Source organism: Pelobates fuscus, chromosome 9, assembly GCF_036172605.1.
Source record: "Pelobates fuscus isolate aPelFus1 chromosome 9, aPelFus1.pri, whole genome shotgun sequence".
Classification (NCBI taxonomy): Eukaryota; Metazoa; Chordata; class Amphibia; order Anura; family Pelobatidae; genus Pelobates; species Pelobates fuscus.
The window spans coordinates 139,126,826-139,150,283 of record NC_086325.1 but is presented as its reverse complement, the minus strand read 5'-3'; the positions used below and the strand labels follow the sequence as shown (position 1 = coordinate 139,150,283).

Sequence of the window (23,458 nt, the reverse complement as noted above, 5' to 3'; positions counted from 1 at the left end):
AACGAGATTACCAACAGTATTAAAGCGAGCGATAGCGGTATTAAAGCGAGCGATAGCGGTATTAAAGCGAGCGATAGCGGTATTAAAGCGAGCGATAGCGGTATTAAAGCGAGCGATAGCGGTATTAAAGCGAGCGATAGCGGTATTAAAGCGAGCGATAGCGGTATTAAAGCGAGCGATAGCGGTATTAAAGCGAGCGATAGCGGTATTAAAGCGAGAGATAGCAGTATTAAAGCGAGAGATAACAGTATATAACCATATTGAAGCGAGAGATAACAGTATATAACAGTATTGAAGCGAGAGATAACAGTATTTAGCCATAGCATGTTACTATATACAAAATGAGGTTGAAAATCACAGGAGACTTTGACAATTTGTTATGACGACCCTATCCTGTACAACCCTTGAAAAGTCTCCCTCTCTTTCTTCTGTACCCCTATAATCACATGCCTCAACAAAAATAAAGAATTAAAAAAAAAAAAAAAAAATAACAATAGCTGATGTTGCAGTGCTCCAGACTGAACTCTTAGGCCACACGGGTCGGCTCAGGGCAGTGGAAGATATTACAAGCAGACACACTCCAAGGCTCATATCTCTGGACCACTTAGGTGTAGCACATTCTGGGGCTGCATGAGCACCAAATAAACTTGGGGCTGCAGAGCTACTGCACTATCAGTGATGGCTATTTACAGACTTATTATGGCCTACACGGGCTAAAAACATACATCTAGAGGACTTCTTCAGGCTCCCTAAACCAGCCAAAACACTCACCACAGCTACAAGAGATGTAATGGTCCAATTCTAAAACCACTGCTGTTGTTGCTGCTGCTGTCAAGGAAAAGTCACTTCTTCCCTTTAAATCAATACAACTTACTTTCTTTGCTGACCTTTTAAATGGAATGGTAGCCTGCAAGAGATCTGAATGAGTCTGCAACTACCTGGGACCTATAGCTTGTCTGTTACACCAGGCTTCCCAATGGTTTCAAAGGTTATTTTGACCATGATGTTTCTGTTTTAATGCTGAAATTTAATTTTTATTTGTATTTGCTCCATCACCTTATAGCTCTGTTTACTCCACAAAGCTCCTTTTATTCCACTCATTCTCCCCCCCCCCCCCCCCCAAGACTTTCGGTTAATACAGCACTAGTCCTGATAACTGTCAGGTGGTTTTCATAGTTTACCTCCTTACTTTTCTCTTATTAAGCCATATAGTATACAATCCCATTGGTGGTTTTGAGGTGCTCTCTAGAGGGATGCCCTAAAGGTAGATCCCCAGATCATGTTGTAGAACTACAACTCCCATGATGCTTTTGCATGCCTTTTAGAATTACAAAGAATCATGGAAGCTGTAGTTTTTAAAACCTCTACCTTTTGGGCACCCCTGCACTAGAGGTTAGCAAATGTACCACACATATATATATTTCATAAAACCCTCCGTTCTCTTTAGTTCTCCCTATCGTCTTTTCATATTCACCAATATACTTGTGTTTTACTGCTGATAACGCTTGATTTCTCTGTGTAATATATGGTGATGTATACTATTAGCGAATCGTGCAAAAATAAAGAAAAATATTAATATGATCCGGCCTGTTTACAATTTTCCACTTCCTCCTACAGGAAAGCTCTTCTCCAACAACAGATTGTTAACCTTCAGGGAGAAATTTCAGAACTGAGACTTCAGATGGCAGAGAAAACAACAGAGTCTCAAAGACAGCTGCAGGTGACAGTAACATTGACGTGTTAAACACACACAAGGGCATGCTGGCCTTCCAGATGTTTCTCTACTACAACTCCCATGATTTCTGGATAGTTGGTGTGCCTTTAGGACTTTGTAGGGAAACATTGGATTAGAAAGTCTATTATTTTTTATACTTGTATGAACTTCCTTGTTCAGTCCTATAACTGCTTAAATAAGCCACGTGGTATTCAGACTAAACTTCCCAATGTAACTTTGCAGCTGCTGGCTGAAGAGAAGGTGTCTGTGAAAGCCCAAGTGACCTCTCTGTTAGGGGAACTGAAAGAGAGTCAGCTCAGCCTGGAGACCAGCACACAGGAGAAGAGGAAACTGGAGGAGAGGTAAATAAATGGGTAAAAAAAAAAATGCAGAGATTCCTTTTATAAAAATAAATCCCTGATTCAATCCAAACCGAAATATTTTATGTTTCAAATGAGTTTGTAGCATTTCGGTCTAGTTTACACTATATAGATTACCTGCAGCTGTTCAGGCATACACTGCATCTGTACTATGAAAATACATTTTTTATATACTTTATTTTTTTGCAGGATTTGCCACCCCCAATTTGGGCTTTTTTTTTTTTTTTATGTCAGCAGGGGAGGAGCGGAGGCAGAGCCTGAACCAGCGCTATAGTGACAGGGAAAAAAAACGTTGTTTTCCTGTCATTATGGTTTCCCTTTAAAGCTGCACTTAAAAAAATAATTCTCTAGGAGTCTTAACTTGTGAAAATATATATATATATATATATTGAATTTTTTTGGTTTCCTGTTTGCACACAGCACCGATGACTGTATTTTATATGAAGTTAATGTGGGAGATAGCTGGCATTTAATTCCCATGTGCTGTCTCTATTTTTAGCATCCGCAGCACCCGCGACCAGCAGAAAGAATGGGAAGCGCAAGTGAAGCAGCACGTCATACAACTTGACCAGCGCAGGTTACAGGTGCAAAATCTAGAAGCCGCTTTGAAAATAGAGCGTCAGAATGCCTGCGAGGAAATGTGAGCATAAGTCAATGTATAGACTCTCTGCAAATGAAAACGGTGGTTAGAGAAGCACGCATGCATACCTCGCTAATGCGGCGGTTTAGGTTCTAGACTGCTGATATAAAGCAAAACACAGGGTTGTATATATTCAAGTGCACATGTTTATACATTATATGTAGATGGGGGGAAAAAATGTGAATGGCATAATTTATTTATTTTTAATTTTTTTTTAAATGCTACCACCATAAATATTGCTAACCTTAAAATCGTGGGGATTTAGCATCTGAATATAATTGTGCAGCATCTGCAAAGTACATTATTTGGCCTGAGGACAATTAATGTATGCTAACTTCATAATAATCTCTCTGTTCTCATTATCGGTCTACTGATGATAAAATTAGGATGATCAAAATTGTAGTTCGAGAAGGTTTGAAACACACATAATCTGTTCTCTGTAATCATACTAGCAGTGCTGGATCACCTGATAAGAGCGCAGGTAAATCACCAATTTCTCTGTTATACAGAGTGATTCACCTGTGGTCATGTGAGTAGAGAAAAGAGGAAGGGAAAACAAAAAAAAAAACACACTACAGTTAGCTTTCTCAAGCATTTAAAGTGAATTTCAAATTCTAAGACTGGAATAGCTGAATTGGAACCATAGCCGACTTGAATGTTTAAAGTTCCATTATTTTGATGTTACATTTTAACTTCACATTGATTTCTGACTTTAGTGAACAACCCTTCAACTTAGCCTGCACCTTGCTTATAATGTACCTGGATTGCCGTAATGTTCAGTGAATGCGAGCTAAATCGACCTCTCTTGTTCATCTAGGAGAAAGCTAGCACAGCTGCAGGCCGCATATCACCAGTTATTCCAGGAATACGATGCCCATATCAAGAAAAGCCTACAGCTGGAAAAGTGTCTCCAGGTGGGAAGGAAGGCCAGCACCTGGCAACGCTGCGTCTATTATGTGCCAAGGGTTAAATATAGAGGGTCAACGGGTCATTATAGTGTATACAGGGCAGAGAGGAGGAATAGATTTACAGTTTCAGCACCTGAAAAGTACCGTGTGCAGGACTGACAAGGTGTTTTACAGGAAACTGTACAGCCTTGTGTAGTCTTGGGAGTAAGAGGGTTTTTTTAATATATTTTAATAAAATTGTATTTATTTTTACATTAACTGCCAGTGCAGGAGCTATTACTTTCTGATTTCATTTTGCAATCTCTGTATTTTCTCTCCTAATTAATATCTTCATTTGCGCTGCTGCTTTTGCAGTGTCACCATGACTTTTAAATTTTTTTTAAACTACCATTCACAGGTTAACAAAGGTCTGACGGTGTAGATTTAAGGATTAGATGTGCCTTGGCTTACTATATTAGGCGGATGGCTCTAGGGTAGTAAGCTTTAGCAGTTGAATGTGGGGTTAGTCAATATGTACACACCAAAAACAATGCAACATTAAATAGCAGTGTGCTAGCAGAATTGCCGTATAGATTAGAAGCTGTGCTTGCTTCCTGGTCTGTGCGCTAAGGTTCTTCACCACACAAGGCTGAGCATTCTCCAATTGTCCTGTCCTATGAGGTGTATGCCTATTCTAAGACCATGGAGAAGGATGCTCCAAATTTCTACCTCCTCTAACATAGTATCTGTTTGCCAGCATTTTGTCTCACATAGTGTGTGTGTGTGTGTGTGTGTGTGTGTATATATATAGCTTAATTCCTTTCATATGTGTGCTAAGTGCATATTTAGCCATTGCGAGAGTACTACAAATATTACCGGATCATTAAATGTCAGAAGCAGAGTTCATTTTGAAGATTGGAAAATCCAAGCACTGGTAGAAGATGACAAAATCCTTGCTAGGATCCCAGCTAGCTCAATATGCCTGGTGTGGAGAAGAAGCTGCTGTCTGAGTTTCTACACCATCGCATTAGTGATATTCAACAACTTAGAAAAATAACTTATTTTCTCCCTTTCAAAGTTCAAAACTTTTTCCGTCCTTCCAGCTGTTGACATTATGTACTAAGACTCATTGAGGAACTCCTATTCACCTTGGTGTCTTGTAAATGTTCTAGATGAAACGATTGATAGTTTATCTTGGAGCCCCATGTAACAATGCAAAATATGTTTTATCTCCTCCTGTAATGTGTAATGACAGTCAGGCGCTGTTATGTGTTTATAAAACGGTACCTCATTCCCCAGAGGTTTGTTTTGTTAGACACAAGATTAGGTATCAGATTAAGCTCTGTGTCTGCAGGTAAAGAAGTTTGGGACTGTGCTAACTGCCTCCTGTTACACTTATTGATGAAAGGAGTGTTTTCAGGGCTGCATTTAATCACATTATCCCAATATCCTGTAAACAAAACTATAGGAAACATTTTCTCAAGCCAGTTGCCACACACATAAAGAGAAGATCTGAGCATGTTGTCTTTTTTAGGTACCTGCTACCTACAGTAAACTTTAGATGATCATATTTAATGGAAAACAAATACTAACTCCCCTCAGCTTTTCCATTGAGTTCAGACATGACTTCTCTTCAGCTGATCCATACATTCAGAGTTCAAAAAAAATTGATATGATCAGATCCCCTGTCTCTTAAAATGGCAGCGTATAACCAGATTGTTTCCTGGGTTACTAGACCTGAGTTAAACCTGGATCGTGGTCACCCTCAGGTGCTGATTCTTTCCTAGTAGCACCACTTATCTTGGGCAAGAGTGAAGTTTCTATTAATACCAGTTGGAACTGGTACATTTAGGGAACAGCAACCCAAGTTGGCAGTGAGATGATTAGAGGATTGTACACTTTGTATTAAAAGCCACACTCTTATAAAAGGTAAAGACGCCACAAAAATAAACTCTCCACTAAAGTTATTTAAATGTAGTGTGTAGGAAGATAATCATTCATATGCTGTGAATTAAATGCAGGAATGTGAGGTTCAAGTGGCAGACCTGACACAGCAGCTGCAGGAGGCTGAAGAGGCGTTAGTGGCCAAGCAAGAACTGATAGACAAGCTGAAGCAGGGTTCGGAGGAGGTGCATGCAAAGCTGGACAGGATCCCCGTCCTCGAAGCACAGGTAGGTGGTGGACAAAACTTACATCTGCCATTTATATAACACATGCACTAGGGAAGATTAAACCTGGTGTGCCACCTATTTTTTTTTTTTTTTCCTCCAGGTTTCCATTTATCATGAAGACTTTCAACAGGAGCGTGCTGCTAGAGGCAAGTTGCACGAAGAGAAAGAAAAGCTACAGGAAGAAAAAGAAAAGTTGCTGAAACAGCTGGAGGATCTACAGCGAGAAAGGTTGAGAAACCCATTCACAAGTCACAGATAGGTGTCCTCTTCCCCTATGAATGAGTTTCTAATATGTGTATTTTATTTCAGGACCCGGTTTCAGGACATGCTGAACAGACATGTTGATAACCAACTAGCCAGCCAGCCTGGTGCGTTACAGTTTTATCACTCATTTGATACCTATTAAAACTATTGTCCAAGTACTAAAATCCATTTCTCTTTAACAGGGCATTATCCCAATCCAGGTCCTCCTGCATTTGTGGCTGAACCGCATGAATTCTGCTGCCCGAAATGTCAGTACATTGCCCCTGATATGGACACATTGCAAATACACGTGATGGACTGTATACAGTAATGCTTCCAAACACTATTGATTACACTGCCCTGGACAATCTGACACAGTCAATACAAGTTTTTTCTACTAGCTGATGAAAGAGGCTGAATATGCTTAATTTTTAAATCCCATTCATAAGATCGTCGAAGGAGTGTGGGGGGGGGGACCCAGAATTTACATTTTTACAAGTCTGATTTTATCAGTGTAAATACCTTTTAATTCTTTATGGCTTGAGGGAACTTGCTCATTGCATATAAATGAGTTATTTATAGATAAGCACAGTTCTGGGCAAACATGCACTTCGTTAAGAATTGGGAGGGAGCCTCTGTATAATTATACTGAACGCCACTGTTGACTGATGGATTTTTTTTTTTTTTTTTTTAATTTCTTTTTAAATAAGTGCAATTGGGAAAAACATATGGATAATCTGTGCCTTTCTCTCACAAAAAAATAAAAATGTGCTGCTATAACCAGTTTGTTTTGTGGGGGCTACCAAGTATACAATGATGCAAATTGCAATATAGATTTTTGCATAAAAGAAGTTTCTAGTGAATTCATAGACCATTTTAACCCCTTAAGGACCAAACTTCTGGAATAAAAGGGAATCGTGACATGTCATGTGTCCTTAAGGGGTTAAATGCTGTGTGTAGTGCTGGTTCTCCCAGTTAAAAGGTGGCCTGGAAGTAAAGATCAGCCTTTGATCATTTTTATTTTTCCTTTTTCATGTCAACCTTGTAATGCATTGTGTCACAGCATGCCCAGGTGAAGGGGGAATAAATACTATGCAGCAATTTACACCAATAAGGACTTATCAGTCCATAGTTTACCCCCTCTCCCCCATTTTTTTCAGTCCATAGTTTACACACACCCCTCTCCTATATTTATTTTAAGCTGAAACTTAAAGGGACACTCCAGACACCCAGACCACTTCTGCCCATTGGAGTGGTTTGGGTGCCAACTCCCATCACCCTTAACCCTGCAGGTGTAATTATTGCAGTTTTTTTATAAAACTGCAATAATTACCTTGCAGGGTTATGTCCTCCTCTAGTGGCTGTCTGTCAGACAGCCGCTAGAGGGACTTCCGGCTTCTTAGAACACAAAGTGTTTTAAACGACGCTGGATGTCCTCACGCTATGTATGAGGACCTCCAGCGTCACCGGAATCCCCATAGGAAAGCATTGAATAATGCTTTCCTATGGGGAGGTCTAATCCGTGAGGGCGGCCATTGCCACGCATGCACATTAGGTCTCCCCCTTCGGCGGGGGAAGAGCATGGGCGGAGTCTGACCCAGCGCCAAGGGTCGGGTGCTGGATTCAGGTAAGTCACTGAAGCGGGTTTTAACCCCCTCAGCAACATGGGATGGGGGAGGGTGAGAGGTAGAGGGGCACTGCAGGATCCGGCAGTGCCAGGAAAACGGGTTTATTTTCCTGGCACTGGAGAGTCCCTTTAAGAGCACTGAACAATGCTGTTCAATTCACACTGACTTGTACACAGAATTGGCCAGCAAACAAAAGCAGAACATCATTCCTAACAGGTGGTTCTCCTGCTCTACTTCAGAAGCATATACAGTTTATACACTGTGCTTATTCCTCTGGGAAGTATGTCAGTCATACTTTATATCAGATGAATACAGGAACATATGTCAATTGTCACACATGCGCAGTAGTCCACCTGCTTTCTATGGAGACGTGTTGTATTGGTTGATCACTAATAATCTCAGAGAAGTGGCCACTATAAGACCAGCATGGAGACTCATAAAAGTTGGAAAAAAAAAACCCTATTTCCAGTTTTAAAGAGGGACCCTATATTGGATAGAACAAAACAGAGGTAACAGCCCCAGTGCAGCCCGCATCATTTAGAAGAAATAATTCTAATGCATAACACATGGTCATTGAGTCTGTTCTACAAAGCATGATGTTTATTGAAAAGACAGGAAGGCCTACCAAGAGGTGACACTGTCTTTACCATCTTCTGAAAGCATCCGCCACTTCCAGCCCAATGATGGGTTTCAAAAGAAAGCAACTTCATGGACAGAGGAATGGTTCTGGGCAGCTAAAATCACCTCTACTCACTCAATCTCAGTCCAGCTGCTCAGGCCTGGAGCCAAGATTAGAAGTGAGTGATGGAGAAAAAAAAATAAGGCTGTGCTTCCCGTAAAATTGAATTAACCAAATTAAAACATAAAAATCAGCCAATCACCAGCAGATCCATTCTCAGATTAAAGATCTAATTCCAGCTGCAGCACACGCAAAACTAAGTCGTCCTTCATGGAAAAATAATTCTTGGAAGTTTAGCATGATCCATCTAAGGTAGAAGTATTACTATTGTCACTGGTCCCTGCTCCCCGTGGGGTCACCTCGATAATCCTTGGCTTTTCAATGATGCGAGCTGAGCGATTGCCCTTCTCCACTATGCCAATGATCCAGGCTTGGTGACCTTCTCCATGCTTTGGTGATTTGATTTCCGCACAAAAGCGGGCTGCCTGCTCCCGTGGCAGACAGATGAGAAGACCTCCTGTGTGCAACAAGCAATTAAACAAAAAGTTTAGACAGCCACAGATATTTGTTTATTGAGCTTTTTTTTTTTTTGTCATCAAAAGTAGAAGGCCCTGTACTGGCAGTATGCTCACCTGATGTCTCTGCAGAAGTCCCTTGCAATAATCCGTAACGATTACCGCAGGTTTTGGTAATAGCTGCCATCTTGGCGATAATCGGCAAGTTGTGGATGACAAAGCTGACCTCGCTGTGCTGCTCCTGTGCCAGATTCTGGGCATGGCCCAAGATTCCAAAACCAGTTATATCAGTGGCAGCATGTGCGTTGAACATGTGCATCAGAGCTGCAGCTGGAGAAAGACAGCCATGGGTGTCAGTGAGTAACGAGTTACCTCTGCGTAATGGTTTCAAATGCACTGTAGTTAAGTATTTTTCCAAGTAATGAGTGATTGTTTCCCCCCTTCAAATGACGTGTGATGCCATTCATTGCAAATTTCAGGCCAAACTAGACAAGTTGGAAGGATTCTCCAGATCAGCAAGCAGAGGCTGCAATTAGTGTATTTTAATGAAAAAAAACTACTGATGGTCCCAAACTAAATATCCCAGACATTCCAGCTGGGTAGGGGTTTTTGGGCATAGGCCCAGAGATCATTATGGTGGCTGGAATTCACCAAAAGATTTCTAGCTATTTCACGGTTTGATGATGTACAACATAAGGAAAAGCTGCAACCATGCCATGTTTGGGATAAAAGGGCCATTCAACTATAACTGCCTGTAAATGCTACATTCCTGGTTTTCCACTAAAACTGGCAGAAGTTATGTGACTTAGTTTAACAGCCAATTGAAATGATTACAATTGTAAAGCTAAACTGTCCTAAGGTTACCTATGACTGTTCAAACCTTCAATTAGATATTTACCCCCTCTGTAATCTCTATTAATTCACTGGAGGCCCAATGTTACCAACAAAGTGAAAAGTAGTCTTAATTTTAGCATTTTTAAACATCAATACAAAACACTTCTGAAAAGAACAACTGTTTTGAAGTGGAAAAATATGCAACAGTTACAGAACGATACAGAAGTGAGTGGGTTGGCTCCAACACACTTATTCTTTCAGTGCCTTCCAACGTCAGGAGGTTCACACGTGACAGTGTTGTATGTTATTGAATCTGGGGAAGAGGAGGCAGGGAAAACACCCATAGACACATAGGACCATAACAAATGGACTTAGTGTGTCGCTTTCACAGAAATACATATTTTATATATCCAGCAAGTTCACTTTTCAAGTTGTGTTATAGGTTTGCCTTGCCATAAAGAAGGGGGAGATTCTCTCACCGGTACGGTTAAGAGTAGCCATATTGAACATTGCTTCCTGATATGCCAGCTCCACATCTTCTCTGCTCACCACCATGCGGATCTTGTTCCACCGTTCAGGCTGAAAATAAGTAACAGCACACGTTTTTCACATGGAATCACTAGGTCAGAGAACTAAGGGAGCAAACACTCCCTTTGTAAAGACAGGGTGATGGTACATATCAAACAAAAATGAAACCACTTACATTGTCCAACCACTGGTGTGCGTTCACTGCCACCTGGGTCCCTAAAGGCTTGGTAAGAACAAGTACATCTCCAGGCACAGCGTTGTGTGGCCTACAAATGAATGGAATTGCGTTATGGATCAGGATTGCACTGTTATTCCTCAAACCCAACTATACATCAGTGCTAGGCTGCAGCTATATATATATTACATGGTGTATACCTTTAAAATATGGTCTGTGTTTGGTTCTAAACCAAATATTCCATAAAAACCTATAAGCCACATGTTAATGGGATATGTTCAGCTCTCCCACTGAACATAAAGAGAGCCAAGATTAGCTAAAATATCCCATGACTGATTCCAGCTATTTCATTGCATATATTTATAAAAAACATTGCTTACATAAAAAAAATACAATAAAATGGAAGTCAGCTCAAGTCTGTCTGTTGATGATCTCACAGTAGATTTTTTCTAGGTGTGAGAAACTGCGTTAAGGAATTAGACCCATTAGCCTAGCCAAAACTATGCTTTCTTTAAGGAAAATACAAAGGAAGGGGTGTGTAACCTCCAGCTGTTGGAATACAAGATCAGAAATCCTTGCAATACAACAGCAGCAGGATGTGTTCTTGGACACTGTGTAGCTATAACACCAGCAGCCACACATATATAGAATGAGAGACAGCACAGAGGATGGGAGGTAAAGGAATAGACAAAAATACACACACGCACAGCTCAAAGCATTTACAGGCAATCTCGACTATGAACACTGCAAGTCTGGTGTCAGCTGTGCTACCAACGCATTTTATATACAATGAGTCTTCACAAATACAATCTTAAATCTGTTGGTTCCAAACTAGATGTTCCATGGGTGTATTTAAGAGTGAGAAACTCACATGATGAATTCATTTGCCTGGCACACAACAGTGGCTACGCCTCCAATGATGATCCAGGGGTTAACCACAGTCTGTCCTCCGGTTACCGAGGTGCCTCCCTCTTCAGCAGCATCTTTAAAACCTTTAATCATCAGTGGGGTAACTTTCTCTCTCTCCTAAACAAATGAAGAGATCATGTATCAAAAGAGAACTTCCCCACACCCTAAATACATAAAGAAACGTCCAACTATACTCATCAATTTAAACTTGTGCTGCTGATAAACATTGGTTATACAGTACAAGTCACAATACTACACACTTATATTAAAACGGCGACACAAACTTACCTCTTCTGTCATCTTTTGGCTGACACTTAGCAACATCAGCATGTTGTCACACTCTGTGATCCCCATAGCATACAAGTCACTCAGCACATTGGCACAGGCTATTCGACCCTAGAATAGAAGGACAACCAGGTTAAGATATTACAACATAGATCTCATCAGTAAAACCACTGTAGCGTGCCTGTTAAGAGGAGACAAACTACTTTTTATGGAGATCATATTATGAATACATTTGTTATCTTTGCTAGTATAGCGCAGAGGAGGTGAATGAGAATGTATTTTGATATTTTCTATCACACAGTCACCCCATCAAAAGAGAATATCAGTAGAATATTTTCTGTAGTCAATACAGTATATTCTGTATTCTACAAGGTAGCATCTTTCTGCAAAGCCTAAATTGTATACTTGTGTAACATAACATTTTGTTTCTTTTGCAGTTTAACAGTCAAGTCATTTCATTGTAGCATCAAGTAATAGCTTCACAAAACATTTTGTTTCCTTCCAACACTAGATGGCACCAGAATAACTGTCAGTATTCAGTGATACGGATTATGTAACTTTCCAAAGCCACAGGAAACAAGACAAACTTATACCTTAAAGGAACACTATAGTCACCTAAATTACTTTAGCTAAATAAAGCAGATTTGGTGTATAGATCATTCCCCTGCAATTTCACTGCTCAATTCACTGTCATTTAGGAGTTAAATCACTTTGTTTCTGTTTAGGCAGCCCTAGCCACACCTCCCCTGGCTATGATTGACAGAGCCTCCATGAAAAAAAAAAATGGTTTCACTTTCAAACAGATGTAATTTACCTTAAATAATTGTATCTCAATCTCTAAATTGAACTTTAATCACATACAGGAGGGTCTAGCAAGCGTTTAACATAGCAGGGGATAAGAAAATCTGAATTAAACAGAACTTGCAATAAAGAAAGTCTAAATAGTGCTCTCTTTACAGGAAGTGTTTATGGAAGGCTGTGCAAGTCACATGCAGGGAGGTGTGACTAGGGGTCATAAACAAAGGGATTTAACTCCTAAATGGCAGAGGATTGAGCAGTGAGGCTGCAGGGGCATGTTCTATACACCCATACTGCTTCATTAAGCTAAAGTTGTTCAGGTGACTATAGTGTCCCTTTAACCTAGACCTGCTCAAATGCTACTACAACAGCAGACCCAATGAGAGAGACTATATGAAACGTATGTAGGAGCTATGGATGAATAAGAGACCATCATCTACCCTAACACCAAAACAGCCGGTAACACGTTTGAACATCTTCAAGAGAAATCGAGTTTAATAAATGGACTACAGAAGAAATTAACCATACACCATGAGAAGGAAGAAATGTCCATACCGACATTCTTACCTGCAGAGAATTGTCCACCTGAATCCATACCCCAAGATGGCATAACAACAGACATAAGGGAAATGATCCTAGAAAAACTAGCAGTCGTTAACCTGCAGACAAGACTACCGAAGATCACCGGAAAGCAACCATCAGTTAATGAAGCATTGTCCACAATCCCATCTTGCACCATCACAGAAACCAACAGGCTCATATATGCCACAGCATTAGTGGTCCTTCAGCTACTCGACTACAAGATCAGGCTACTGCACATATTTACACCCAAACACACTGCTCTGACATATTGCTGACAGTTTATAAAAGTGCTGATTTCAATAGAAACACCCTTTCAGCTTTACCATGCCATTCTTTCACCCTTCTCAATGAGCTGTACTACAGCCGCTTGAGAAGCACAGGAATGCCGCATTTGTGGCCTCAACACAGTTTAGAATGAAGGGAGTGTTTACAAAAGCTACAAAAAAAAATTTTGCAAGCTCTTTTTTCCCCATATAGCCCCAAAAGAAAACATGCAGGGAACAAAATACATGCATGCTTTCATTAGGGTACATCTAGTTAATTGTTTATATATATTCAATTGTCTGTTCCTTTAAAAAGAGTAACAATTGGTAACCAAAAGCGTATTTTTCTTTTGTTCGGTACTCTGCATTTAAATAAATAACTGGCTTTAACCCCTTTCATGACAGCTTACTTGATAGATAAGATAGAGAGAGAAGGGGATTTGCATACCTTTGGTTATGAAGGTGTTAAAGTGCTACTTACACAGAAGCAAGCAAACAGGAAACGGGTAACCAAAAAAAAAAATCTAAGATAAAAAGGGAAGAAAAGGAAGTTGCTTCACTGGAAGTTGCTTCACTGGAGACGCATCCATCCAATTATTAATCATTCAATGAATGTATTTCTCAAGTGGTTTAACTGCAAAAAACACTGGTGAAAGCAGTCATGCAAGTGCCTACACAGTGGGGATCTTTAACTCCAAGGGTTTTCAATCTATAATGACAAAGTATGATGGCCAGCAAAAGGCTCAGCAATGCACATTGTTAAAAGGTCACTAAGCACCATAACAACTTTACAGCTCGGAAAATATCTTTGTGCAATGTATGCATGCAGAACTAGAACATCATCCTGCTGTACATGAGTATATAAGATAAGATCAGAGTCTCTTTCTGCTTTCCTGGCCACAAGTGCCACACAATGATCATTATAATGCATTAAAAAAGGATGTGGGGAAATCCAGCCACATGTTTCCCTTTAATGATTAAATTACATATTAATTCATGAAATCCTAATCTGTGGCGGAAATCTGCAATTCACCCACATTGCTTAAAACTCATGATCTATGGACTACTTCATCATTTGCTTATTCATCTAGCAATAAACTGCTTAACACAAAACCTACATTCCACTGGGTTAACCATTAAACAAAATGGCTTTATTTTTTATGTACTTAACTGTCAACATGGCAAAATCATTTCGAAATGTCTCACACACACAACAAAAAAAAGAGTTAATACTGCATACAGAAAAATATGCTAAGTGATTAAGCCTTACTGACCAGACCTAATCTGAAAGTTAAAAGCCTTTTTATAGCGGTCCTCTGACTGGCTGCTTATTTAGATGTTACTGACAGCCATAATGACAGTTCCTGTTGTGCTGATGGTTATTAGGGCAAGCTTCTGTGTTTGGACATAATGCCTGCAGAGACAAGTAAAAACGCAGATGGTAGGGGAAAGATTATACATGCATAGTGCTCCCTGCCTCCCATTCTATCACTGACAGAGAGGAAGCAACTCAGTTTCAGTAATATGTAGAATGTTCAGAAGGAAAACCAAATGAGACAAGCGCTGAAAACCCTTATGATGAGGCCCCCTCATCATAAGGAATTAAACAGTTTCAGAATGATTTCACTTTTTACCTGGCTCTACTACCCACCTTCATTATGAACAACGGAGATCCAGAATCTCTTTGTCTGAGGGAAGCATTGCGTGTTCAGGGCTTAGCACATTGGCTGCAAAAGTGATGTTTGGGGTGTTCCTTTAAGAATGTAATAAGCCACTGACTGAAGCAGAATTCAATAAAATGCAAGCTGTAGTGGTTAGGGTGCTAGAGTGTTCCACTGAGAATATAATAACCCACTGACTAAAGCAGAATTCAATAAAATGCAAGCTGTAGTGGTTATGGTGCCAGTGTTCCACTGAGAATATAATAGGCCACTAATTGAAGCAGAATTCAATAAAATGCAAGCTGTAGTGGTTATGGTGCTAGAGTGTTCAACTGAGAATATAATAAGCCACTTATTGAAACAGAATTCAATAAAATGTAAGCTGTAGTGGTTATGGTGCTAGAGTGTTCCTCTGAGAATATAATAAGCCACTTATTGAAGAAGAATTCAATAAAATGCAAGTCACTGACTGTAGCAGATTTTGTTTGATTCAGGAGGTAGGGGAGTGATTCGGCAAATCACAATGCAAAACAGATAAAGGATTCCTGGTAGAAAGATTGTTTTTCAACCCATGTTTAATTTTCAGAAAACTGATCTTGAGAACGTTAGATGTTTTAATACTCGGCTACTAGTTTCTTGAGTTTACACTCGCATTCTGAGCCCTCACCTGCATATAAGGATCCTCAACAGATGGATAGAAGAAGTCTGTGGTTTGAACAAGGGAGAGCCCTCTGTGTCTGAGAGGTATAACACAAGAATCCATCCCTATACCTGTAAAGAGACATAGGACAAGTTTCAGGAACTGTGAACTGCCGACAGATGAGATTGACGTTTAGTATGAAAATATGGATCAGCTATCAGAAAACAAACAGCTGCTTACATAGCATCCTAAGGCTAAAAGCCAAGCACTTTGATGACCCCTTATGATCAATGATGATATTAGTAGTTATGATATTTTAGCTGAAAACCCATGCTGGTATGAGAAGTCTTAGGGAAGCAGATTGAGATTTAAGCCAAATATGTGATTGCTCCTCAGCTCAATAAAGTGGTCTGGGTGCCAGGTGCCCAAGGTTTTAACCATGTAGCTGTAAACAAAATTTGCACCCAGCGTGAGGAACGTCCATAGGAAAGCATTGAGAAATGCTTTCCTATGGACTGTTAGAATGTGCACACGGATCTTGCTGCGCATGCGCATTCCGCTCCACTTGGGAGCTGACGTGTTCCAAAGTCTATCATTACTGGAGGGCCCCTTAAAGGAGCAGTGATAACCACAACCACTACAACCCACTGTAATATCCGCATATTATTGTTATAAAAGACAGACGTACGCATTTGTAATATTAACTTTGATCTTATTTGGGTAGCATGCATTGCTAGACCATATCTACAGACACACTCTGCCAATTAATGCTGCCCAAATTTGATATTTCAAGCTAACACGTTTAACTCCCACAGAGGCAATATGCTCAGTGAGGGGCAAGACCTGGGGTGGCCCTTTGTGTCAGTCTCCTCAAAGTGGCTGTAGTTTTTGTAGTACTTTGACTATCACTTTAAGTCCCACAGGCACTTATCAATTACACTCCTGACAACCAATACATAATTAATTGATGACAATCCAATGACATGAATAAATAATTTGATTTTTTTTTTTCTTATGAACTGAGATCAGAGAAAGGCAACCGTCAGCACTCCAGCTGTTGTGGACTACATCTCCCCTGAAGCTTTACCAGCATTACAGTTAAAGAGAATAACAGCACACAACAACTAGAGTGCTAAACATTGACTACCACGACTTACAGAGCGTACAGAGCGTTGTAGTGTTCCTATAAGTAGTTTAATCGCCCAAAATTTCTGTTAGCAGTAGTGGAGCAGGCGGTGTGGAAATTTTGGAGTGAATTTCCAGTTTCAGGCCAAAATAACCAACATGGAAAAAAAGTTCTCCAAAGATTTGCAGTTTAGCTTTGAATTCCCCAAAACATCACACTTTAGTGGATAACCCAGTCTGACTATAACACGGTCACGTCAACATTTTTTCCATATGGTTTTCAGCTCGTGTAACTCGCAGTTTAGTGAATACCCGTCTAACTATAATACAAACACTGTAAACATTTTTCCATACGGTTTCCGGTTCGCAGTTTATTATTATTGCCAGTCAACAGATTCCGTAGCGCTTTACAATATTATGAGAGGGGAGGATTTAACAATAAATGAGACGGTAACAAGAAAACTTACAGGAACGAGCTTACAGTCTAGTTTATATAGTCTATGGTTTAGTGAATCCCTTCCTCAGGTGATCCCTTCCTCAGTCCGTGTGGAGGCTCAGATTGTATGTGACCTGTAACAAGGTTTAGTTATACACCCCCCACCCCCTTATAATATTGTAAAGCGCTACGGAATCTGTTGGCGCTATATAAATGGCAATAATAATAACAACATATAATATATGCAGATGGCAGACTGCCCGTGTTTGGAGGCTGGTCGAGCCCGGTGGGGAGCCTGGCTGATGGCTAGAGCCCGGTGGGGAGCCTGGCTGATGGTGGGGAGCCTGGCTGATGGTGGGGAGCCTGGCTGATGGTGGGGAGCCTGGCTGATGGTGGGGAGCCTGGCTGATGGTGGGGAGCCTGGCTGATGGTGGGGAGCCTGGCTGATGGTGGGGAGCCTGGCTGATGGCTGAGCCTGGTGGGAGCTGGCTGATGGCTGAGCCTGGTGGGAGCTGGCTGATGGCTGAGCCTGGTGGGAGCTGGCTGATGGCTGAGCCTGGTGGGAGCTGGCTGATGGCTGAGCCTGGTGGGAGCTGGCTGATGGCTGAGCCTGGTGGGAGCTGGCTGATGGCTGAGCCTGGTGGGAGCTGGCTGATGGCTGAGCCTGGTGGGAGCTGGCTGATGGCTGAGCCTGGTGGGAGCTGGCTGATGGCTGAGCCTGGTGGGAGCTGGCTGAGCTCTGGGGACGCTGTGTATTGTATTCCAAGCCCCACACTCACCCAGCCGGGGGTTTGTCCCCTCCTGCCCCGGACAGGCCGAGTCCCCGCTGCCTCCCTCCCCGTGCGGCTCTCCCTCCTCCAGTCCCGTCAGGAGCCTGAGCAGCGTCTCCCGCGGGACCTTGCAGCCTCAGCCCTTCATGTCCGAGAAGGAGGTCAGGCGGAAGCCGGGGTCCAGGCCCAGGGATTCGGGCTCGAAAGGCCGGTAACCGGGGAAGTAAGGCGCCATCGCCGCGGGGAGAGTTCCAGCCGCCATGACAGCTCCTCTGCCAAGCGAGACTTCCGAGGTCAAACTCCGACATCGTCCCGCGCCTGCGTAATGGTGTAGCTCTGCCCTCAGCCTGCGTAATGACGTAGCTCTGCCCTGACTGTGCGTGCGCGCTGCGTCATCCGCCAGCACCGTCCAGTCACGTGGGGGCAGACCGCCTGTTGCTATAGAGATTTTACCAGTTCAGCTATGAAGGACCTGGCTGCTATTGGCTGTAGCCCTGTGGGGGTCTTGGACCTGGTGGTCCCAGGGACTGTGGAGGAAGACTTTTAAAATGCAGAGTGCTGTGAACTTTCTCCCCCAGGGCTCCTCTCTGGCCTCCCCTGTCCATGCAGCAGCAGTGACAGGGGACAAGGCGACATTACTGCGCCTCATAGGCTCCAATTCAGGGCTGACAGACCAGGAGGACCAGTTAGGACGGACGCCCTTGATGTACAGTGTGTTGGGGGACCGCAAAGCGTGCGCTGAGGCTCTGTTGCGGCACGGCGCCCAGGTCAATCGTTGTGACAGGAGTGGCCGCTCTGCGCTACATTTAGCAGCCCAAGCCGGCAACCATCGCCTGCTGAAACTTCTCCTGGCCCGTAAGGCAGACTGCACCCATCGTGACCTGCGTGACATTACCGCCCTGCATCTCTCCACGCGTCACCAAGATACTCGCTGCCTGGCTCTACTCCTCAAAAACACGCCGCCGGGTCAGGTGGATGCTCAGGATCAGCGCAAACAAACAGCACTTCATTGGAGTGCGTATTACAACAGGCCGCGCCATGTCAGGCTGTTGGTGCGGCATGGGTCCAACATTGGTATCCCTGATCAGGAAGGGAAAATACCCCTACACTGGGCTGCAGGTCACAAAGATCCAGAGGCAGCATGGACAGTGCGTTGTTTGCTAGAAGCAGCTCCCACTGAATCCCTCCTCAATTGGCAGGATTACGAAGGACGCACCCCGCTGCATCTTGCTGTTGGTGATGGTAACCAAGAAGTAGTGCGGCTTTTGATGTCATACCGCGGTTGCAATGGGGCCCCGTATGACAACCTGTTCCGTACTCCATTACACTGGGCTGCACTGTTGGGTCACACTTCTATTGCACAACAGCTTCTTGAAAGAAATCATTCCCCCAATATACTTTCAGATAGTCAAGGAGCTACTCCACTGCATTATGCAGCCCAAGGAAATTGCCCGGACACTGTACGAGTACTGCTGTCTCACTCGTCGGTGAGAGATGAAGCCGATTTGGAAGGAAGAACTGCATTTATGTGGGCAGCAGGAAAAGGCAGCGATGAAGCAATAAAAGCTATGCTTGAGTTAGACTCCAACTTAGAAGTCAACAGAACTGATAAATATGGTGGAACAGCACTCCATGCAGCTTCTCTCTCAGGACAAATAAGCACAGTACGGATTCTTTTAGAAAATGGTGCCCAAGTGGATGCATGTGACGTAATGAAGCATACACCATTGTTTAGAGCTTGCGAGATGGGGCACCGCGAAGTTATTCGTACACTCATTAAAGGAGGTGCTAAAGTGCAGTTGGTGGACAAAGATGGACGTTCTCCTCTCCACTCAGCTGCATTAGGGGGCAATGCCAACGTCTGTCAGATACTTATAGAAAACAACATTAATCCTAATGCACAAGATTATGAAGGCAGAACCCCCCTACACTGTTCAGCTTACGGAGGCTATATCGGTTGTATGGAAGTACTAATTGAGAACAAAGCAGATCCTAATATCCAAGATAAGAATGGACGAACTGCTTTGCATTGGTCCTGTAATAATGGTTACCTGGATGCAGTAAAACTTCTTCTTAAATATGATGCCTTTCCTAATCAAATGGAAAACACGGAAGAGAGATACACACCATTCGACTATGCTCTGCTTGGTGGTCACCAGGAGGTTATACAATTCATGCTGGAACATGGTGCGTTGTCTATTGCTGCTATCCAGGATATTGCAGCCTCCAAAATCCAAGCTGTATACAAAGGTCACAAAGTACGGAGAGCCTTCCGTGAGAGGAAGAACCTATTAATGAAACATGAGCAGTTGAGGAAAGGAGCTGCTGCAAAAAAGAGGGAGGGCGAAAACAAGAGAAAGACAAAATTGTTGCTGATGGGGCAGGAGAAGAAGAAAGAAGACAGTCATAAAGATGAATACTTTTTCAGTGTAAAGCAAGACCAATCCCAGGATCAGTGGACAGAAAAAAGACAGAGTGAACAACTTACGGAGGTGTCACATGAGCCGAAGGAGGAGGGAGAAAGTGAGCATCAGGCCCAAAACAGGACTGCTCAGCAGGTCCCTAGGAAAGAAACCTCACCAAGACACAAGGATCCTAATATGAGTCCTGTAGTAGCTAATGTAAGAAGTGTTGCCCAAATTTCAGCATCTGCAAGTGAACATTCTGAGAAGCAATACAATGAAAATGGTCCTAACCAAAGTCAAAATGAAAATAAGAAGACTTCTAGACATACAAAAGAAATCTCAGATGTGATGCAAGGTTCAGGGGATTATGAACTTAACGAGACTGTTAGAAGATCTCACCGAGTCAAGAAGGGAACTTCAAGTGCTTTTAGTCCAAAGAGAGAGTGCAACCATCAAGATACTGAAAATCATGAACTTGACATCAAAGAATGTAATGCTTCAGATACTTCCATTTATGAAGGCAAAGCAAATATTCAAAAGGTAACAAAAAATACCACAGGCCACAGTAATAAAAGAGGAACTGAAGACCTCATCCAAAAATTGGAAAACTGCAGCCTTTTGAACGTTGAACGTAGGCATTCATCTAGGAGACTGAAACCCGGGTCTGACAGTGTGATTGATAGAATGTTGGACCATAACAATTATCTGAAGGGTAGGGAGACAGGGGATAGACAAAGCGGCCAACCTAGGAAACCAAGATCTTCCCAAAACAAACAGCGTCCTGTAACTGGGAAACCTGGCCAAAATGAGGAACGAAAGACGAGAAAAGCCCATTGGTGCGCATCTGCTGTGAGGTGCTCAGTACCCTATCAGAACAAACATGCTACCGCATGTACAAAATATGAAGGGAATTCATCATCTTATGATGCGGGTTTCAAAAGAGCCCAAATGATTCCATTATCTAGAGAGAATACGCTTGGAGAAAACTGTAAGATCAACTGGCAACATTTAGACATCGAATTCATTCCCTTACAGGCAAGATTACTCCTGGTGGAGAGAGAAAAGGCCAGAAAACAGTTATTCCATCTCAAATACCAGGCCGCAACAGTAATTCAGAGGGCCTGGAGAGCACACAGGAACCGAAGAAAATGTAACACAATACGGAAATCACGGTCTAATTTACATTGAAGGTATTTTCATAGAGACATATGTTTTTCTTATAATATATTCAGGCTATTATCAGCAGGTATTAGGACGTGTGCCATTGCTGTCTTTTAAGAGGTAAATTACAACTAAGAACAGCCATCTTTTTACTAGATGACCTGGATTTAGTTTTTGTTGCATAACAGTAACTTGAGTGTTTTGAATGTTGTACATTTAGTATATCACATTACTAAACATGCACGGAAAAAATGACCTTTTGTAAGGTTTGCTAGAAATGAATATGGCTGCTGTTTGTAATGTACCTTTGCCAATATATATTGGATTATTGCAACTAATTTAACTGTAAACTGTGCATTTTTTTTTTACAGTCAGTATTATTCTAAAGTGGCAAGAAAACTTTAGAAAAGTGTATTTAATAAATAATAGAACAGATTTTTGTAAGCAGACATGTCATCCACAAATGTGTGAAAATATGGATTTGTAATAGGAAATAACATTTGATCGGTACATTAGAGGCTGGTTGACAAAACTCCAAGCATCCTATAGCAGCAACAGATTGCCCCCTCCTCAGCCACATCAATAACACTTTAATAAAGTACACACCAAACAAAATAACCACTACAACATGCTGTACTGCTTATGGTGCCAGGAGCCCATCCACATAAAAGTGGTCGAACTGTTTAAGAACAGTTTGACTTACACCTTCTGCGCTAAGCCCTGCAGTGCACGTACATCTCATTAGCAGAGAGTGTAAGCTGATCTCTCACAACCAATGACCCAAGTTGGAGTGGATATAGCTTCAAGCCATCATGGAGGGGATCCCAGTTAAGAAGTCAATCCTTTCTAGAACAGTTTGACTTCATAAATAGGTAGGGGCCTGTCACCATTACCACTACAGGGTGCTGTAATGGTTGTAAAGCTTGGCATGTTCCTTTAACACACCAGCATTATCTGTGTGACATTTGTGTTTTTTTGGATGCACAAACCCATTTCATCTGTGTCGAATATATCAAATCTACACCTGAACAAATTGATCCGTCCGGGATTTACCTGTGGAGTCTTATAATGGTCCACAAGTAAATCCCGGATGTATAGATTCGTTCGGGATAAGAGAAAAATAACCCGATTCGTTCGTCACAGCTGAAATGGATTTGTTCACAAGTCTATAATTTAATTTGTTCTTTAATGGATTCCTGTCACGCACATGATGCTAGGATAGAGGAATAGGTTTAGTTTGACATTTCCGCCCTGCCAGGGAAACTTGCAATATACCCAGTGTGGTTATGTGCAATGCACTTTATGGTGTTTATTCACAAAAATACTAAACTCTATGGAATTAAAAAAATAAAAATACTAACACGTTTTTTAACCAAATGTATTGGAAATATTCTCAAACTCTGGCTTACAACACTTTGACTTGCCATTTCAGTTACAAATGTTTTCAGGAATCGGCATAGAAAAAAAGATTTTCATAAAATTATCTGATTCAACCACAGAGAAACTGCTGTGGTCTTAAGACTAATAAGTCACTTTGTAAAAGTAAATAGGTCGTCAATATCTCCACACCCTGTCTTGTAAGATATATACTAAAATGTGACACAACCAAAAAAAAAAAAAAAAATTACATATCATCTTAAAATTGTAGTGTTTTATAAATGATTATATTTAAGAGATTTATAACAATTCAAGTGTTACATTTACATATTCACGAGAATGTTTCCAATCCCTTTCCAGTAATCCACCTTTAGTACGTGTTTTGTAACCGGTACAGAGAATTTTTATTTTAAAAAAAGGGTTTTTTTTTTGTTTGTTTTTTGTGTGGCGGGGGGATGGCCCCATAACACAAAATACTACTTATATTTTATATGACTTGCTGCCTTACACATATTTATATCTTATGCACACCTTTATATGCATTGTGTTTACATGTATATAACATTGTATAGAATATACAGTAGAATTTTATGATTACATATGTATCCGTTCGTTCTTGGCAGGATGTCTTGTGCCATATTTTTTTTTAATA

General features: G+C 41.6%; 4 protein-coding genes across 7 annotated transcripts in view; 2 read left to right on the top strand and 2 right to left on the bottom strand.

Moving 5' to 3' along the window:
* Positions 1-6,815, top strand: part of IKBKG (inhibitor of nuclear factor kappa B kinase regulatory subunit gamma) — a 30,984-nt gene extending 24,169 nt beyond the window's left edge. For all 4 annotated transcript variants that reach the window (XM_063432543.1, XM_063432542.1, XM_063432541.1 and 1 more), the window contains 8 exons: positions 1,618-1,720; positions 1,958-2,076; positions 2,594-2,734; positions 3,552-3,648; positions 5,643-5,792; positions 5,893-6,020; positions 6,102-6,160; positions 6,239-6,815. In XM_063432543.1, coding sequence (XP_063288613.1) covers positions 1,618-1,720; positions 1,958-2,076; positions 2,594-2,734; positions 3,552-3,648; positions 5,643-5,792; positions 5,893-6,020; positions 6,102-6,160; positions 6,239-6,366 — 925 coding nt within the window. In that variant the 3' untranslated portion in view covers positions 6,367-6,815. The remainder of the gene's footprint in view (positions 1-1,617; positions 1,721-1,957; positions 2,077-2,593; positions 2,735-3,551; positions 3,649-5,642; positions 5,793-5,892; positions 6,021-6,101; positions 6,161-6,238) is intronic.
* Positions 1-23,458, bottom strand: part of G6PD (glucose-6-phosphate dehydrogenase) — a 239,085-nt gene that overhangs the window by 51,872 nt on the left and 163,755 nt on the right. The gene's annotated exons all lie outside the window — the stretch shown is intronic.
* On the bottom strand, positions 8,242-18,164 carry SEPHS2 (selenophosphate synthetase 2). The gene is made up of 8 exons (XM_063432547.1): positions 17,873-18,164; positions 15,560-15,663; positions 11,592-11,699; positions 11,266-11,420; positions 10,395-10,485; positions 10,171-10,270; positions 8,975-9,187; positions 8,242-8,859 (listed from the first exon to the last, which is right to left on the bottom strand). The coding sequence occupies exons 1-8, from the start codon at positions 18,123-18,125 to the stop codon at positions 8,636-8,638; spliced, it is 1,248 nt and encodes a 415-aa protein (XP_063288617.1). The 5' UTR covers positions 18,126-18,164; the 3' UTR covers positions 8,242-8,635.
* Positions 18,331-23,421, top strand: INVS (inversin). The gene has a single exon (XM_063432530.1). The coding sequence runs from the start codon at positions 18,412-18,414 to the stop codon at positions 21,454-21,456; it is 3,045 nt and encodes a 1,014-aa protein (XP_063288600.1). The 5' UTR covers positions 18,331-18,411; the 3' UTR covers positions 21,457-23,421.